Raw genomic sequence first — 18,984 nt, forward strand, 5'->3', positions numbered from 1 at the left:
ATGGGGTTGGTGTGCACAGAGGGAATCCTGAATAGAAGGGTCTTCCTGACGGGTCCCCAGTGTGACACCCGCAAGACTCACCCAGGGCTCAGTGGACCAGCTGTGGTCGTCTGAGCCGAAGCCAGGCCAGACTCGTGGTGGGAGAAATCACCGGTGAGATGTCCTAGAGCAAGGGCCAGTACACTGAGCTTCTAGAAGTAGCTCTCCTTCAGAAGTAACAATGCCAAGTCCAGCCTGGAACACTGTCCAGCCTTGAAAGGAAGGACTCTCTGACACCTGCCAGGACACGGGGAGTCTTGAGAACACCATGCTGAGTGAGATAAGCCAGTCGTAACAGGACAAACCCCGTAGGACTGCACGCCCGGGAGACAGAATGTGACAGCGTGACAGCGTGGTGTGCTGGTGTGACTGCGGCCGCAGCGGGGCGGGGGAGGGGAGAGTCAGCGCTGCCCGGTGATGACGCTTCTGTACGGGGAGATGGGACGGTTCTAGCCGGGACCGGCCCATGGTGGTGACGGTCGCACAGCAGTGTGAGTCGGCGCCTCTGAGCGCCACACGTAAAAATGGCTCAAATGGTAACTTTGTATGTCATGTGTATTTCACCAGAATTTTTTTAAAGAGAAAAAGCAGTAGTTCCAGCCGAGGGGAGACAGGACAGCCCAGGGCATGAGAGGAAGGGCTGTGGGAGGAGGAGGAGGGAGAGAGGGCAGGGCGCTGGGGGCACATGACAGTTGAGGTGTGGCCGCAGTGAACACGCGTGGGGACCCGGCCAGCAGGCCCCCGGGGAGGTCTGGCGGGGAGGAGCTACAGGAAGTAGGGGGAGAACCCGGGGTGGGCTGGGCACCGTCCTGACTGGCCGTGTGGCTCCTGCACCGCAGGCGTGAGGCAGTTCAGCGAGGACATCAAGCAGATGACCGGGCAGCGGCCCAGCCTGTACTGGAGGCTGTGCTGGAAGTTTGTCAGCCCCTGCTTCCTCCTGGTAAGTACCCCCCCCCGACCACCCAGGTCCCCCGAGGCCGCACACACCGGGCTCTCTGCTCCTGTGCGGCTGGGGAGGGGGCTGTCTCATACAATCCTCCGTGGTCCTGGGAAGGTGGCCCCCACCCTCTGGACCTGCTGAGAAACCTCACAGGGGACCCACGGGGATTCTACCCCATGCCTCACAGCTCTGCCACGGAGGGAGGCCAGAGCTGAGCATGGCCAGCGGCCAGTGGCTGGCTCCTCCCCTGAGGACAGTCATGGAATTGAGACTTCTAGGGGCAGGGGGGCTTGAGGACTCGAATGACAAAAACAGGAGTGACTCAGATGCTGTCACAGCACAGCCACTGAGAGCACGTCTGCTAGCCGCCTGGCGCTTCTCCTTGGGGCCATGGGCTTCTCCCCTGGGCCAAGGCTGCTGGCCACCGGCCTCATTAGAACAGAACCACTCGGATTCCCTTACCATGGCCCACAGCTGCTTCCCGCCGACATCAGCAGACACCGTCCTCGTGTGGCTCACAGAGCCTGACGTGTCCTGCCCAATCTGGACAGGTGACCCCAGGGGCCGTTCAAGGACTGTCCTGCTCTGAGCAGAGAGCTGCAGGAGCTACTCACAGAGATGCACGTCTCCCTGACCCCCGGCATGTCTGGGACCAGCAACAGATGAGGGGTTTGCTCTCCTGCACCCGCCAGCTAGTGAGAGGCAGAGACAGAGACAGAGACAGAGGTGGAGACAGACAGAGATAGAGACCAACGAGACAGAGAGACGGAGAGACAGAGACAGACGGAGAAGCAGACACAGAGACAGAGAGGCAGGCACGCATGGGGGGAGGGAGCCGTAGCCCGGCAGCTGCCATGACCCGCAGTGTCTCCCTGAGCTGAGCCCGGACACTCGGGTGCTCCCGAGACCCACCCCACGCCTGGGGCCTGCCTCCAGCACGTCCAGGCCCGCTGTGCTCGGAGGGCTGAGGCGCTGGTGTGGACGTCGGAGAAGCCAGGCGGGGTCTCCCCGGGATGACCTCCCGGGAGGCACCGTACACGGGGCTGGGCGTGGGCCATGGGCATCCCCGGCCCCGCCTGCAGGACGCGGAGCCCAGAGCGGCCGCGTCGGGGAGACCCTCCGGGCGAACCGGGCGCCGGGTCCCACCTGCCCGCCGCTGAGAGCCGCCCTCCGCCCTCGGTTGCAGTTTGTGGTCGTGGTGAGCATCGTGACCTTCAGGCCCCCGCACTACGGAGCCTACGTCTTCCCCGAGTGGGCCAACGCGCTGGGCTGGGCCATCGCCACGTCCTCCATGTCCATGGTGCCCATCTACGCCGCCTACAAGTTCTGCAGCCTGCCCGGCTCCCTGCGGGAGGTGCGTGCGCGGGCCTGCCCCGCCCCGGCCGCCGGGACCCCGCAGCGCAGGCGGGCGGGCGCCCACGCGGCTCGGACCCGCGGGGAGGGCCGGCCTGCGTGCGCGTGCGCGTCCTCCTGTGCGTGCGCGTCCTCGCGTGCGCGGCCGTGCGCGTGCGTGGCCGCCCGTCCTGCCCGCGCGTGGCCGCCCGTCCTGCCCGCGCGTGGCCGTGCGCGCCTGCCCGAGTCTGCGCTCGCGCGTGCTCCTCCGGCTGCGGCCTCGAGACTCCCGGGGGCCTGCGCGCCGGGCGCCCTTGCTCAGAGCCCGGGCGCAGAGGCAGCGGCTTGTCCTCCCTGCGCTGAGCTCGGCCGCAGGGTCCGCGGAGGCCCAGCCCTGCCCCCAGCCTCTGACCGCCGTCCGCAGGGGCCCGGCCTCGCGGAGCGCACTGCTGCCCGCGGCCTGTCCTTCTCTTCCAGAAACTGGCCTACGCCATCACCCCGGAGCAGGAGCGGGAGCTGGTGGACAGCGGGGAGGTGCGTCAGTTCAGGGTGAGTGCGGACCGCCCTGCCGCCCTGCGCAGGGAGGACTCAGAGGCCTGACCAAGCCCCTAGGCCGTGGGCCCCTGCGGGCCACACAGCTGCGCTGCGGAAGGCAGGAGAATGCTTGTGCGCCTGTCCCAGGGGCCGCCTGGGGCCACCCTCCGGATGGGGGGCGCACAGTAGGCAGAACGAGAAAGCTTGGGAGAAGGAGGAAGCAGAAGGGGGGAGAGGCTTGAAGCGGAGGAGAGGGAGGGCCCGAAGCAGCTCTGCGCCCTGCCCTCACGGGGTTGGGGTGCTGGGGTGCTCTGGGAGACCCCGGCCCCAGGGGTCACTCAGGCTGCTGCAGACTGTTGGGGTGGGGGCTGCAGAGAGCCGGGAGGCCGGGGACCTCCAGTGGGAGAGGGTGGAGGTCTCCCCAGGCCTGTGGCAGGATTGGGTCCGAGCCTTCCTTGGATCTGCTCGCTTGTACTTACGCTAACTGCCCAAATGAGAGCTTAGGCCCCTCGTTCTCAAGCTCTCTTCTTTCCCAGTAGAAGCTCTCAAGGCCTTGTCTGGGGCGCAGTGGCCACACTTAGCACAGCCTTGTCCTTACGCTTTGGTGTTAAGGGTATTTTAGTTTTCATGTGATTTCGTCCACCTGTGAGTTGCTTGAAGTTTGCTTGCAAATCCCGAAATCTATGGGGATGTTTCGTGGATGTTTGGAGGATCAGTGTCTGATATGATTGCATCGGGTCACCTGCTCTTGGGGGCACATGAGGACTTCGGAGTGGCAGAGCCCCTGACCCACCATGGCAGACGGGATACACTTCTGTGGATGCACGTGTGTCCTGTAGTTGGTGGCACGCTCCTCCTTGCGCCCGTCACGTTGCGCTGGTGGCCTTGCCGCTCAGATGGAGCAGCGCGTCACTGACTTCAGCTCTGCTTCCGGTGAGAACTAGGAGGGGTTTGCAGGCTGTCGCGAACTTGTCCAGGTACCCCCATCACCCCCCCGGTTTTTTGCTTTATATATGGTGCGGCTGCTTTCCGGGATGACCACGCGTCTGGGATGGCCGCGTCTCCCCTGGGACCGCACACAGCCTCTCTCCCTCGCGCTGCTTTGCGCTGGCAGTCCTCTGGTCTGACACGGTACTTGCAGCAGGTGTCCCCTGAGTTTGCCAGAAGCACCTTCTACAGTGTTTCCGTGTTCGCCTTTGCCACGATCTCAGAACGCAGCCCTCTTCGGCAGAGCTGGTACACGCCTGGGACTTTGTCCTGACAAAGATGAGTCCCTTTACGTCTGTTGTGATTATTGCTATTTTCAGCTTGATTCTATGCTTTTTAACTCTGTTTGCCCCATTTTTACTGTGTATTTTTCTCCTTCCTTACCTTTTTACGGATTGCTCTTTGGGGGATTTGCTTCTCCCCGCTTTGTAAACGTTTTCTCTCTGTTTGGAGCTTACAGACTCACGTACTGGCTTACAGACCTGTACGTCACTCCTTTACAGTTATCTTTGGAATTGTGACATACGTGCCTCCCTTTGCATGCATGGAGTGACACCGTATCTCAACCCCGTCCTGAATGTCACAAGGGCTTAGGACTCCTCCTGCAGGTTATCACGCTGTTAGTGCCCAGTGCTCCATTTCTCCTTTCTAACCCACAGACTAGGCACTGTTACAGTTATGCTCTGTCCCTGGGTTAACGTGCACGAGACTGCTTAGTTCTGCACCCGACTTTCTGACATCTGCGTCTCTGAGCATCATTTTCTGGCTTTAACATCAAACATCCTTCAGACTTTCCTTTAAGGAGATCTCTCGATCGACTTCCCCACTCTTGTGTGTCCAGAAATGTCTTCATTTGGTCCCTCTCAGGAAGGAGGGTCTCAACCGCTGTCTCTGGCGCCGTGAGACCGCGCGTTCTCGTGCGTTCTTGCTGGCCCCTTCGCTGCCGCTTGGAGACCATGCCTGTGTCCGGGGTCTGCACGTCCATGTGTTATGTCTGTCTGGGAAACGTGGCAGTCGTGCCTTGCAACCTTGCCTCCTGCGCGGCTCCCCTCGGGGCTCTGCTGTGCGACACTTGCCCTGCCCTTGGGTTCTCGCGCTCTCTCAGGAGTTCGGTGAATGTGGTGACTCGGGTGCACCGTTGTGCAACAGCCTCTTGTCAGTGCACACACAGCCGCTTTGAGTCCTTTATCTAAAAATCACACTGTTCCCACTGCCGCACAGAAGTTCACGCTGATCCCGTGCACGACCTGAGGCTCCCCCACCCACCCCCAAGGCAAACGCTCTCCTGCTCTGGTCCGGGTCTTCCGCGTGCCCCCTGCCCCCTCGTCTCCTTGCGTCTGGAGATACTTCTGTGTTCCCGAAATTCGATCAGTCTGCAGTGGGGTGTCCCCATGGAGCTCTAAGGCTCCACAGCTCCGGCCCACCTGCGTGCCCTACATGGCCCCTGGGGAGCCCAGCCCGGAGACCGGGGCAGCCGTGTGCTGGCCGCAGGGGGTCGGGCCGCTTCCACCCCGGGCGTAGCTGTTTCGGGGCAGGGCCTGTGGCGCTCGGTCTGAAGCGTTCACCCTCAGTTCTCACCGTTCGGCGTGACCGTAGGGCTCGTGCTCAGAGCCACACAGAAGCAACAGCCGCACGGCAGGGGCAGATGGGGGCAGCCACAGGTGCCGGCGACCTCCACACCCGCAGTGGTCGCTCGCCTCCCCGAGCCGTGAGCATGGCCTCCCTGGCGCGCCTGGGAGCTCATGCCAAGTGAGACACAAGCCTTGCCCTGAGGTGGGAGCAGAGGCCCCAGGGAGGCAGCAGAAAGGGGCCTCGGGCCACCCCTGGTCTGCCGGCACCCCCCCCACGCCCCCGTCTGTCCTGCCTCAGATGTGCCCCTGCCCCCGGGCCGCGGTAGCTGCTCCCGGCCGGCCCCCGCAGCAGCAGTGCTCTCTGTGCCCGCAGACCTGCTCGTAGGCATCTGCACAGGCTGAAGGGCGTTTGCGTCTACGTATTTAACTTAAGGGTGTGTGCGTGAGGCGGGTTTCTGGAAGGTTCACATGGGCATCAGACCTGAGCTTCCTGGGCTGCACGGCGTCTCCGGGAACTTGTCAGCAGCCGGAGCCGCCTGGAACCAGGTAGCCCCCTGCTTTGCTTCTGAAGAAACCTGTTTCCTTCCTAGCTTCGCCACTGGCTCCTGGTGTAGCCGGCGGGCAGGGGGCCCGGACGGCCGCCGCAGAGCAGGAGAGATGCCCGCAGAGAAGAGACCCCGAGCTGAGAGACAACGGCGGGGCCGCCGGCTGCGGGACCCCTGTCTCCGAGAACCGCACAGAGCCTCTGCCTCCCGGCTCCGTGCGCCCTTCCTTTGCCACCAGGAGAGGACTGGCCGTCGTGCTTGTCTCTGTGACCACGTAACATAGATCCGTGCCCCTTCCTGCAGGTAGACGCCGTCCGTCCGTCCGTGTTCTGTTTGTGCCAAGCCCACCGCCTCCCCCGCCGGCTGCCCCTGAGTGCGGGTCTTGCTGTCACCCGCGTGCTGAGAAGACAAGTGGTGATCGCGGCAGCGGACAGCCCAGGGCTCGTGACTTCCTGGGTATTTTATTTTGCTCCAACTAGAAGAGCCACATGTCATGTGTTGCCTAATTGTGTAGAAGGTGCCCTGGGGAAACCACAAAAGGCAATAAAGTGGGGCCACCACGTGTCCCCACACCATGCGCCTCGTGTGCGCAGAACCTGCCCAGGGTCCCAGTGTATGTGACAGGGACGCTCTGTACTTCCTTCTAGCGGACAGAAACACAACGGGAACCTGTGCACGCTGCCGCCACCCCTGCCCATCGTGGGCCGCGCACAGTCACGGCCACCTCGCTGCAGATCCCCGGCCCCAGGAGGCAGGGGTGTGTGCCCCTCACCGCCAGGCCCTGACCCTGCCAGGCGCCCGTGGTGGGTGGCCTGGGGTCCCGGGACCTGGGGAGGAAGCCGCCGCTGGGGCTTCCGTTCCTCGGTTCACATTCCCCCGCAGCAGCACCATCCGTGTTGGGGAACGGCCGTTTCACATCGTGTCTACCTGTGAACCGAGACCCATCCTCAGGAGGCAGGGCTGGTTCTGAAGACCCGTCCGTGACATCCCAGTTGCCATTTGTGCACACGTTGGCAGCACCACAAACCGACGGCAGCCACGCTGCTCCCTGCACGCTGGCGTCGCCCTGAAGGGGACCTGGCCGCCAGAACCCGGAGGCCACATGCAGCCTGTGCCCCGGGCCCCGAGAGGTCATGCTGTGGGCCCCCGTGTGGTCATCGCCTGCGAGGGGTCCTTGGTGCCCAGGGCTGAGGAGCTGGCCGCTCGTGGACGGCACGTGGACAGCGGGGGCCGGCACCCTGAGTGCTCTGTGTAGATAGCGGTGTCGTCAGCGTCTGTCTGTCCGTCTGTCTGTATCCGTGGTCGGCACCTCGCGTGAGTCGTCCGCAACAATAAATCCATGTGGGAAAACGGACCGTAGCTGTGTGGGCGCCTTTCTTGGCTCAAGCTGTGGTTCCCCCACTGCCCCCACCCGGAGGGAGCACCGCCGGGCTTGACCCGGGCCGGGACCTCAGCCTGCAGACTCCCCTCACACCCACCAGCCCCGCCACCCCAGCCCTCCGCCCCCGAGCCTTCCTCTGCTCAGTTCCCCACAGGCGCCCCACGTGTCCACACTCCTGCCCTGCGTTCGGACCATTCGGACCACTGCCGCCACCCCACCCAAGTCCGTCTTCTGGGGACAGGACACCAGGGTCCTGAATGGTTCCCTACCCTTGGCCCCCAGAGGATCTCTTGTCCACTCTGGGGCCAAAAGGGTCGATCTAGATACCAGTCAGCTCTGGCTACGGCCCAGAGGAGGCATGTATGGCTTCTCACTAAGTTTGGAATAGACACCAGTGCCCTTCCAGGACCTAAGTACTCGGGCAGCGGGTCTGTCCCGTAGGCCATGACCCACTTCCTAGGACACTGGCCCCCGACGGAGGATCCTGACGGCTCACTCACACGAGGGCTCCGTGCCGCCCCCCGTGCGATCGCTCTTCTTTTGGACCCCCCGACGAGCGCCGTGCTTCCTTCAGGTGTCTCTTCCTCAGGGACCACAGGACACACACGAAGCCCTCGGGTCAGCTCCATCCCCAGCCACGTGCCAGTGAGCCACGCCTCAACCACCCAGAGCTGCCCACGCGGCTTCCCTAGGGCCCTGTCCCCACGGGGTCTCCACCTCTGTCCGCCCCTGGATGTGAAGGGGAAGATGCGCCATCATGACAGACCCGGGTGGGGGGACAAGACCCCTGCCCCAAGGAGATGAGCCACGTGGGCCACAGCGTCCTCATGCCCCCCGCCACCAGTCACCAAGGGGCCTCAGGAGCAGACAAGGTCCACGCAGACTCCTGCCGGCGGCCTCCTGCAGCACAGGTCGGACCGTGGCCCGCTCTGTCCCCGCTGTGCCCTCACCCCAGGGGCAGCGTGGGCCCCTGCCAGTCCCGGGAAGAAGCTAGCACAACAGCCTGATGGTGGCCGCGGCGCCGCAGGAAGCCTCGCAGGAGTCACGTACCTGGGAGAGCCGTGGGGCCAGACGTCTCGGACTGAGAAAGACGCCCCCGAACTCCTGGGGGTCAGCTTGTCCTTCCTCTGTATCCCCAGATACACAGGGACGCACTTGTGTGCACACAGCACGCAAGCTACATCTGCCCCACGTGAACACGCAGACACATGGGCTGCACACATGCATGCACACGTCAACACACACATTGTGCACACAGACACACATGTACGTGCACGTGGACCTGTACACACGGCGCGTGGACACACACTGATGTGCACATGGACACTCATGGCACGTGTACGTGGACACCCACAGACACACAGAGTCTGCAGCAATCGGCAGAGGTCCTCGTGGAAAGGCAGGCACGGCTCGGGTGTGAGCACTTCTCCGCCTGTCCCAGAGACCTGCTTCCGTGGAGCCTGGCCACCCCGCATGGCTGAGAGGTCTTGTCTCCACACCCCTGGGGTTGCGACAGGAGTCCCACTGGCATCCTGGCCCCAGGGGCCTGGGCTGGGTTCCTGCCTAGGCAGCCCACGGACAGACAGCCATACGCTGCCTGGAACTGAGCCACATATGGAAGTGACCTCAATATATGAAGAACTCCTACAAGTCAATAAAAACTGGGGGACATCGTCAGTCCGTGGTCAGTGTTGATTCTGAATCCGGTTCCGACACGAGACAGGGTTCCCTACCCCAAGCAAGTCTGTGCAGCCCAGCGGGGTGTCCTGCACTTGGACTCACCCCTGACCCTGTCAGCCTGGACTTGGCATCCGATGCCACAGGCTAAGGGCTCTGTCCCATGCGAGCACCCCACTGCCGCTGCAGACGTCGGTCACAGGTCCGGGCATCACCTGTGCTTCGACCAAATGGCCATGAGTCAGAGGCTCCCACAGTCCCTTCCTCGGGTTCGGCTCATTTGCGGGAGTGGCTCACAGAACTCAGGGAGACCAGTCCACCACTGAATTACTGGTTTCTTCCCAAGGACGGTGAAGGGTGCGGACCAGCCTCCGGAGGACGAGATCACAGGGCGAGGTCTGTAGCAGAGAACTTCCGTCCCCTGCAGTTTGGGGCCGGCGTGCTGGCGCAGGGAGGCGGTCTGGTTCACGGGCCTGGACGCCTGCCGGTCCCCGTCCTTTCCAGTTTCAGGAGCTTCTCTACACAGGTGTGCTTGGCCACTGCTGATCGATCCAGCCTCCCCCGGGGGCTCCCCTGGACATCAGGGGGCGGAACTGAGAGTTCCCTCAGTTCAGGGCTGGTTCCCTTGGCAACCGGTCCTTCTCCTTCAGGCATTTGCCAAAGTCTCCCCAAGAGCACAAACCCGGCTGTGGCGTGAAGGGGTTTGTGAACGACAAGACACCCATCTGGTCCCGGTGGGCAAAACACAAACATATATGTATGACGAGTTCTGCCGCCACAAAAACCCGTTAGGAAAGCGGGCGGGCTCACAGCAAAGGTGGCGTGTCCCAGGGGTGGACGGCCTCGTGAAAAGACACTCAGCCGCGTTAGGAATGAGGGGTGTGAGGCAGATGGGAGGCGAGGCCACCTGCCACCTGCCCCAGCAGCTGGATCTGAGCCGCGTCACCCACGGCAGTGAGCAGACGGGAGCCGCGACCCAGCTACATTTCAGGTAGGAGAGGAAATTAGCGCGTGCACTTGGGAAAGGGTTTGCGTTGCCTATGAAGCTGACCATCCAGTAGCAGACCCAGGTTTGGGCCGCCCACACATGGATGTCCACCTGCCACCGGGTGTGACCGTTCCCCACCTGCCCGGGGTGTGACTCTCACCCCCACAACACCCAGGACAGCCTCCCCCTGAGATGCTTGGGACTCGAGCCCAGCCCGCGGTGGCCTGCTGACAGAGGCCGATAGATCTGAGCGCAAAGGCGCCGGGCACCACGGTCTGGGGCAGAAGTGCACTCCCCGGCCCCCGTGGGTCAGGCTGGGCTCGACTTCACCTGAAACCACATCCGTCTTGGGGGGATGGAAGGAAGCAGCCTTGCCCCAAGCCAGACACGAACTCCAGAACGTGAGAGCACATTTCTGCTATGCTCGGCCACCCAGCCTTGGGGACTTACTTGTTCAGCGGCCCCAGGAAACTACCAGAGGTGGGTCCACCCAGCATGGGAATTCAGGTTCCCTGAGGCCACACGCCGGGTCCGGCCTCGTCAGACACCTCTCCGGTCTCCTCTGCCTGTCCCTCTCTCCGGAACAATCTGCTGTCCACTGCCATTCCCCATGTTCCCACGGCTGACTCCTCACACCACCCCAGCTTCTCTTGGACATCACATCTGGAGGTTTGCTGTAACCCCTGCTTCTGGGGTCCGCCCTGGTCAGTGCTCCTTGAACCCCCTCTCCAGCCATACCCAGCAGGGGCCCCGTGTCTCCCATGGAGATACTCCTCGTCTCCCTTCTCAGTGGGCTGGGAGCTCCCCTGTGAGCGAAGACTGAACTGGTCTTATTCGCTCCTGCCAGTGTCTTGAGTAGGCCTGCTGCACGGCTGGCCGTGGCACTCGGTATCTGCTGACACATAAATGAGTGAATGGGCGGACGTTTACAGGAACACGGGTGAGGATTCGGTGAATGGACAGATGGCGATTAGCTGGCTAGGCAGAGGAGGGACAGGAGAACGGAGGGCAGAGTGGTTGCGTGGATGACGGGTGAGGAATGAGAGACGGCGCAGGACGGGGACGAAGCCGTGGACGGAAGGTCGACGCGCAGCGCTAGGGTGGATGGATGGGTGCTGGCTGGGGGCTGGATGCTAGCGGGGCGGGCGGAGGGGTACGTGGATGGATGGTGCTTGGGCTGATGGCGGTGGATGGACAGACGCATGGGTGGGGACGGATGTGGAGGGACGGAGGGACGGATGGACGGACGGATGTGGAGGGACGGACGGACGGACGGATGTGGACGGATGGGTGGAGGCGTGTCTGGATGGATGGCCACATAGACGGGTGAGTAGGACAAGCATAGACAGTGGATGGTGCGTGAGTGAGCGGAAGGTCCTGTATTACACCTAGAAATCTATCCTTTTGGTAAATCCCCCCATGGGGCTTGGCTCACGAGTGCTATATTTATTCTCCAAGGAGACGGCAGGCTTTTGATACAAGTGGGCCTAATTTCAGAAACACCTAAAGACCTGTTTTCCTTCCACACTAACCCGCTGCAGAAAGCAACTCCCTGAGAGGGAGAGTCTGCTCTCCCCCTGCTTCTGTACGGGCCGCGTCTGAGTCCCCCGTCCACACTGCACTTTACCATCGGATTTACGCTCTTTGCCAAATGACCTTTAGATGCAAAGTCTGGGTGTTAAAGCCCAGCAAAGCCGTGAGATTTTTCCTTTGAGAGAAGCATTTTAATAAAGGCTCCGCATCAGGGAAATAGGTGATTTACAGGGTAAGTGGATTCTCCCTGCGTGGCTTTTCTTGTTTTGATTCCACAATCCCCTCTAATCTCGTGCATGCTTCTGACCAGCAACCTCATGGCCTTTACCTGCCTCCCGACTACCGACAGCAGAACAAGAGGTCGCCTTGTCTGAGATGAGTTTCTGAGTAAAGTCCTGTGCTCGTGTCCCCCACGGCAGACACTGCCTGCCGCCCTCCTCTTCCCAAAGGTCCCGGGTCCTGAACTCAGCACAGAGCCTGGGGCGTTGTGCCCGCCCAGCAGAGCACGGTCCTTCAGCCCAGCTCACCGGGCTGCTCAAGGCAGTCTCACCCCAGAGCCGGGAAAACAAAGCAAAGCAAAGCAAAGCCAGTGGCGACCTCCCCCTCCACCTGCTGGGTGGGCTCCGAGACCCCTTCAGCCAAGCCGGAGACCCTCGCGTCTGCTGCTGCCCTGGCTGGTGTCCTGACGTAGAACGGGAACGTCAGGATACATCCATTAGTGAGGCTGGCTCCGCTTTCTTTTTAGTTTAACAAAATAGAAAATGTCAGAGTCAGGTGCCCCTGAGAAGGGCAGGGTCTGTCTTGTAGAACGTGTGCCTCAGACGTGAGCACGTGCGAGCAAGAGAGACAGAGGCCCGGAGGCCACGGAGGCAGGGAGGCAGCAGGAGGGGGCACGGGAGCTCGCATCTGCCGGGGCGCAGACTCGGGGCCCCGCCCTCTGGGTTGGTCACCCCCCCGCTGCAGGTCCCTCCGGCCCGGCACTGCCCATCTGCCTAAGCCGGCAGGTGGGGAAGGGAGGCCCAGGGCAGGCAGGTCTGAGAGGGGGCCCTGTCCTGAGGGAGAGGGGGCTGGGAGGGGGCTGGGAGAGGCCATGGCGCCCCAGCGGACAGGGTGGGAGCTGAGTTATCCGCAGGTCCCAGGGCAGGACGCCTCACGACCTTTAGTGCTGGAACGCGTCTGCCTGTCTGCAGCAGGAATCAAGTGCCCCGGGGGTCAGGGACACAGGTCACAGACACCAGCACAGGCCAGCCCGCTGTGGATGGGACTGCTGAGTCACAAGGACATGGAAGCCCAGTGTTGGACAGGACCTCTGAGCCCGAAACGCAGACTCACGCTCAAGTGTAGAGGCCTCTGTGCCAGGATCGCTGGCCACCTCCGCCCCACTCGAGGACCTGTGGTCACTCACAAGACGCCCCGGGAATGGCTGGGAGGCTGTGCAGGGGACACGGGGAGCCGGCCTGGGGGCAGGTCTCCTCACCACCCCTGCGCACCCCCAGAGCTGAGACCGCAGGGGAGGCTGGGAGACCATCCTGCAGGTCCCGGGCACTCTGCAGAAAGCCACGTGGGGACAGGAACACCCCCGTTCCCACCCCAAGCTGGCTGCCCTGTAGCCTACCTGGTCCCAAGCAGGGTCCCAGGTAGGGCCCTTTCTTGCGCCTTCCCTTGGGAGGATGGTGTGATGCAGAGACCCCAGGGGCTCAGACGCTGACTCACTCCGGCTACCGGCCTCCGCCAACATCCGAGGGACAAGGACCGTCTTCCCTTCCCCTGCCCAACTCCCCCTCACTGTCCCAGGGGCCTTAGATGAACATGAGACCCTCGTGACACCAGGAAATTCCACCGCGAGCAGCAGAACCCCCTCCTTGAGGAGGGGGGCGTTTTCTGGGGAGGCTGCCCCTCTGAGGGCCACAGCCCTCCCAGGGTCCCTGAGCGCACAGCGCAAATAGAAGGCACCATTTGCTTAAACATCTTTCTCCTCCAGCTTGAAGGCAAAAACCTTCCGTTTCTATAGCTGAACTTTAAAAACCAAGCCCATATTGACTTATGCACCAAATGTATTTATGTAGAATTTAAGTCATTTTACTTATTCCAGGAGCTAAGCTCCTCTTTCTTAAAGTTATTTGTTGTGTCGATGAAGGGTCCATCAGACACATTTCCTTGTGTCAGAGGCTGAAGGTCCCAGCCGAGCCCGGGCTTGGCCGCAGGTGCCCCACAAAGCTCCCACGGCATCACGGCGACCTCATTCCCTATCTGGATCTCAGGCTAATATTTGGAGTGCCTTGTGACAAACACTTTAAAAGGTGGGTTACAACCCACCAGCTGTTAAATGTTGTGATATCCGCTGAGTCTTCTTCACACTGAAAAACTAAATCTAGAATTCTAGAACGTTCTATGATACCACAAATGATCATTTTAAAAGCTGAGAAGGCGAAGCGGACCGTCGCCTACAGGTCTGTTCCACCAGGCGGCAAGTGAATGCTGCCGGCTTCCATCTTCCCCACGCCAGGGGCCGTCTCGGGGGCCTGGATTTGCCTGCAGCTGGGCGTAGGGGCGGGGGCCTGGCCGGAGGAGGAAGCCCCGTGGAGAGGTGGGTGTCTCCTCTCCTGCACCGCACCCCCAGCCCCCTTTGACCAGCAAGGGTCCAAAGTGTGGAAGGAGCTGACACCCGGTAGGGTCGGGCACAGGACCTGCTGATCCGGCGGCGGATGGCAGCTGTGGGATGGATGCTGGTTCATTGGCTCCCCATGGCGGCAGTCGCTGATCACGGCTAGTGCACAGAAAAGCGGGTTTTCTTACGGCTCCAATGGACTTTTTAACAAGAAATGCAAATGTATGTGCAACATGCTGGCCCACGCTGCTGGCCACGGCCAGTGGCTGCTGATCTCTCCGGGTCCCGGAGGTGAGGGGCTTCTTCAAGAAGCTGGCCCGAGGCTGGTGGCTGCCTCTGACGGGGCTGCTGTGCCGTGGAGAGTGGCAGAGCCTGTGCTCACCCTGCTTCCATCCCTCCCCTGCGGTTCCTTCCCCGGGGATGACACACCACCACTGCCTGTCTGCTGAGGTCTGCTGAGTTGAAACCGGAGGGCCTGAGTCCGCAGGCACGCCTGAGGCCAGCTCCTCTCCGTGCAGCCAGAGGGCCCTGGGAGCAGCCGCCCACCTCCTGGGTGCCTGGGGGCCCCTCCCCTGCCCCCGGTCCCTCGGTGCCTCCCCCAGCCCCTCCTGGCCTGGCCCAGGTCTTTGGAAGCCTGCGTTGTGACTGCTACATGACAAAAAGAACTGTGCTTGGACACTGTGCCCTAGTTAGGAAATCTCTTTTGCTCAAAGAGGCGAGTTAGCAAACCTGAAATTACCATGTCTATATTCTAGGACGGAGCAAGCCGCCAACATGCTGCCGACGGCCCAAAGCCGCTGCGTGACTGCCGGGCCGGCACGAGACGGGAACCCAGAGTCCTGTTCAAGCTCATGAAGCCGTTCAGGATGGCGGCTGTGGGGCTCTGAGTGCCCCCCACAAACATGAGGCCCTGGGGACGGCAGGGTGTCACCTGGGGAGAAAGGAGCCACAGAGACAGGGAGGAGCATAGGGACAGGGACGGGGGTGGGGGTGGGGCGGGGGATGGCGAGGGGCAGGGGAGGCATGGGGATTGCAGGGGGCGTGGGGGTGGGGGGACAGTAGGGGACAGCGGGGGGGACATGGAGATGACAGTGGGGCGGGGGGCAAGCGCACTGGCATCTCTACTTACAAGGCTGCTGATCGCACCCTGTGGGCCCTAGCCCTGTGACCCCATCTAGCCTAAGGGCCCCCCAAAGTCCAGCCTCCTGACACCATCACAGCAGGAGCTGGGGCTTTGGCCTGGGAATTCACGGACACGAGGATTCAGTCCTAGAACAAGAGCCCCAAGTCCACAGTGAGCACAGTCGGCTGAGGGAGAAGCTCCCTTTCAGCGTCAGCGGCTTCATCCCGTGTGCCCAGTCTGTGGCATGTGCGTGGCAACCTTCACATGGGCACGGCTAAGAGACCCTCCTCCCCACCAACTAGATCCCGAGTGTGGAGGTGCGGGAGGGCGCTGCTGACCTCCCCCCCCAGCAGCTCCCCCCGGCCTCTGAGGCTCCCGGGTCTGAGACATGCCCCATGTTGGAGCTTTCCACCTGCTGGAGCTCCTGGGCCCCTGCAGCCACAGGCACATCCAACCCATCGAGGTGGCTCAAGCTCCAGAGAGGCAGGGCCCAGGGTACCCCCAGCCCTGCTTTCTTGCCCAGGGAGACCCCACACGTCACCAATCCCTGGCCCTCCCTCTCAGACCCTCAGGTGTCCACCATCCAGCCCCTCCCACAGCCGGGCACAGCATGAGAACTGGCCAAGGGGTGGTCGGCGGCCTGGAACCCAGCCCCAGATGCTTCCTGCTTCAGTTTCCTTATCTGCAAATAGCTCGTGTGAGGTAGGTGGCGAAGAGAGCGGGTGGCTGCTGTCGTCAGGACGGACAGCCTTTGTGCTTTTCAAACACAGGACTGTCGGCACCACGGGGCCATACCTCATGTCAGAGCCGCACGTGTGGCCCCTGCTGTCAGCGCGTGCCTGATGGGGGCCTGAGGAGTCTGTTGTCGGGGCTGATTGGGGACCTCAGTGTGGTTGTGCTCCCAGGAGGGCCTAGGCACATGGGCGTCCACGAGGCAGGGCCACAGCTGTCATTCCTACTCGTGGTCAGCCGTCAGAGCCCAGGCCTGGGAGTTGGGGGAAATGCTGGCAGGGAGGACAAGGAAGCGTGGTCAGACCCAGGGGCCGTGAGATGACTTCCTCCTGCCACGTGAAGAGCTGCTTCGGTCCGCATGCTGGCGTCCAGAAATCGTCTGTGCCTGTGTTCCAGAGAACAGAATCTACTATCTGTTCGAAATGGGTTTCCTAAGGTAACTGCAAACCACAGTATTGACACGAAGTCTTAATAAAAGCTCTGGGGGAAGGCTAGCCTGCCTTTTTGTAAGATAATAATAGGGCTCGTGTGTTCTAAGGCTGCAACCTGTGAGCTCATTGATTTTCCTCCCAGGAAATGGGACTGTCAATGAGGGCAGGACCTGGGGGACCATCAGCGCCTCCCGAGGGCAGTGGAACCCAAGAAACCCAGTCCCAATGCCTGTACCGGCCAAACTTCCCTGTCCGTGACCCCACGCCTGATGCGACACCAGCCCCCTCAAACAATGACAGAGGTGCCTGCCTCCTTCCTCCCCAGCAGGTGGGGGGCATCTCCAGGGACCAGTGTGGGCCAAGTGTCAGAGACACAGGGGAGCACTGAATACCCTGGAATGGTCTGTGTCTCCCCTTCCCAGGACCTCATGCTCCCCTGGCATTTCCCCCCGACCCTGAGAACAGCAGGGATTATAGCGACACAGTGGCAGAGTTTGCAGTGAAACACGAGTGGGGAGGGAGGGGCCGTCACAGCATGAATTGTCTTCTGCAAAGTCATCTACTGAAACCCTGACCCCCAGCACCTCAGCCCGTGACCGCGCGTGGACATGAAGTCCTCACAGAGGCGATCAAGCTAAAGGAGGTCATTCAGGTGCGTCCTGACCCAACAGGACCAGTGTCCTTACAGGAAGAGGGGAGCGGGACACAGACACACACAGGGACGACTGTGCGAGGACACAGAGAGAAGTCGGTGTCTCAAGCACAGAGATTCAGGAGAAACCAGCCTGCCCGAGCCTGATCTCAGACTTCCAGCCTCTGGAACCAAGGGGGCATAACGTCTGATTGGCGAAGCCGCCTCTCCATGGACCTGGCCACAGGAGCGCAAGCCTTGCACAGAGCCCGGGGCCAGCCAAGGCCGCCCACACGCCCGCGATCGAACGACCCACGAAGATGCAGCCGGCGGCTCACACGAGGCAGCCCGTCCTCTTAATCCCACTCCGTGGGTTTCCAACCCTCCTTCTTCCCAAGCACGCTGCCCACCAGCACGTTCTCCTGCTGTCACAAAGAGGAGGTGATGCGCTTCATCCGACGACACTGTCCAGCTTCCGGGACCCGCCAGTGGTGGCTTCCTTCACTTGCTGAGACAACCTCTAGAGACACAGAGTTGGTTTGGTTCCAGTGGAGAAGACGCACAGAGTTGGGCGCTCAGCCCTGCTGACTCTGGCAACCACCAGATTCTAGTGTGTGTACCTGGTTGCACCACAGCTGCACTTTTCAGTTTCCCAAACCCATAAACTCACTCAATGGCATTTTATTTTCACTGAATGAATCCTGCAGAGCTCGTCCCGTCTCGGCACTGAGAGGAAGGGCTGGTGGTGGTGGCTAGTCCTTGAGCTCATCAAACAGCCTGGGCACAGCTCAGAATGCGCCCAGAATATCTACGGCTCCTGCTCCAAACACGGCCCCTTCTTTTTCATGATCAGAGAAACATAAATGAAAACAACTTGAAATGACAACATCTCGCCTAACAAATTGGCCAAGCCCCAGAGGTCTGACACTGCCCTCTGACGGCAGCGCTGTGGATAAACAGACATCCTCCTACTTCCCGGGTTGGATGTGAGCCCTACACCACCCAAGGGAAGGCATTTGGTGGTAGCTGGAAAACTACACAGGCATTTATCATTTCAGCCAACAATTCCACTTCTGAGGATCCATCCCAAAGACACGCTGGCAAAAAGGAGGAGGAGGAGGAGGAGGAAGAAAACGGAAAGGAAAGGAAGAAGGAAAAGACATTGTTCAAGGTCATGCACTACAGTCCGCATTTAACAGCTAAAAGCTGGAAACAACTCAAATATCTACAAACACGGAGACAGTTGAACGCACTGACGTACCCACAACATGGAGAGAGGTGCCCCTGCACAAGGACAGAGGGACTATCTCCATTTACCATACGGTGTTTTCTCCAGGATACACAAAAATTTTAAAACCCAGTGGAACTTCTAGAAATGAAGAATAAAACATCTGAAATGAAAAATTCACAAGATGAGCTGAACAGCAGTTTGGAAACTACAGGGGGAAACAAGAAAATCAGTGAACCAAAATATACAACCTTAGAAAGTGTTCAAACCTAAGCCTGGAGCAGGGGAAAGCTGAAGAAGTAAGAAGACCCTCGCCGACATCAGGGCAGCGTCAAGCCATTCATACCACCAGAGTCCCAGAAGAGAAGGCAGACAATGTTTAAAGACTTCTTAGCGACAACATTTTCAAATTTGATGAAATCCACAAATCAGTTTGCTAAGCGTCTAGCAGGACAAACAAGGCGAACCACACTACAGCTATCACCAACACATGGCTGAAAAATAATGGCTTCTTTTAAAAAAATTCTAAAAACAATCAGAAGAAACAGACACAACATATACAGAGGGACAGGAATGGGAATCACTGCTCATTTCTCGTCAGAAACAGCGTAAGCAAAAAAAATAAAACAGTGTGCTTTGACATGCTGGAGAAAACGTGCCCGTCGACCAAGGACTCTATAATTAGTAAAAATCTCTCTCAAGAA

General features: G+C 60.7%; 1 protein-coding gene across 1 annotated transcript in view; it reads left to right on the plus strand.

The window, feature by feature from the left end:
* The window catches only part of SLC6A3 (solute carrier family 6 member 3), a 34,891-nt gene extending 28,545 nt beyond the window's left edge, over window positions 1–6,346 (plus strand). Inside the window, exons 12-15 of the mRNA XM_032337833.1 lie at window positions 879–979; window positions 2,166–2,333; window positions 2,789–2,860; window positions 5,994–6,346. Coding sequence (XP_032193724.1) covers window positions 879–979; window positions 2,166–2,333; window positions 2,789–2,860; window positions 5,994–6,017 — 365 coding nt within the window. The 3' untranslated portion in view covers window positions 6,018–6,346. The remainder of the gene's footprint in view (window positions 1–878; window positions 980–2,165; window positions 2,334–2,788; window positions 2,861–5,993) is intronic.
* Window positions 6,347–18,984: the final 12,638 nt, after the last annotated feature.

This window comes from Mustela erminea, chromosome 3, assembly GCF_009829155.1.
Source record: "Mustela erminea isolate mMusErm1 chromosome 3, mMusErm1.Pri, whole genome shotgun sequence".
NCBI lineage: Eukaryota > Metazoa > Chordata > Mammalia > Carnivora > Mustelidae > Mustela > Mustela erminea.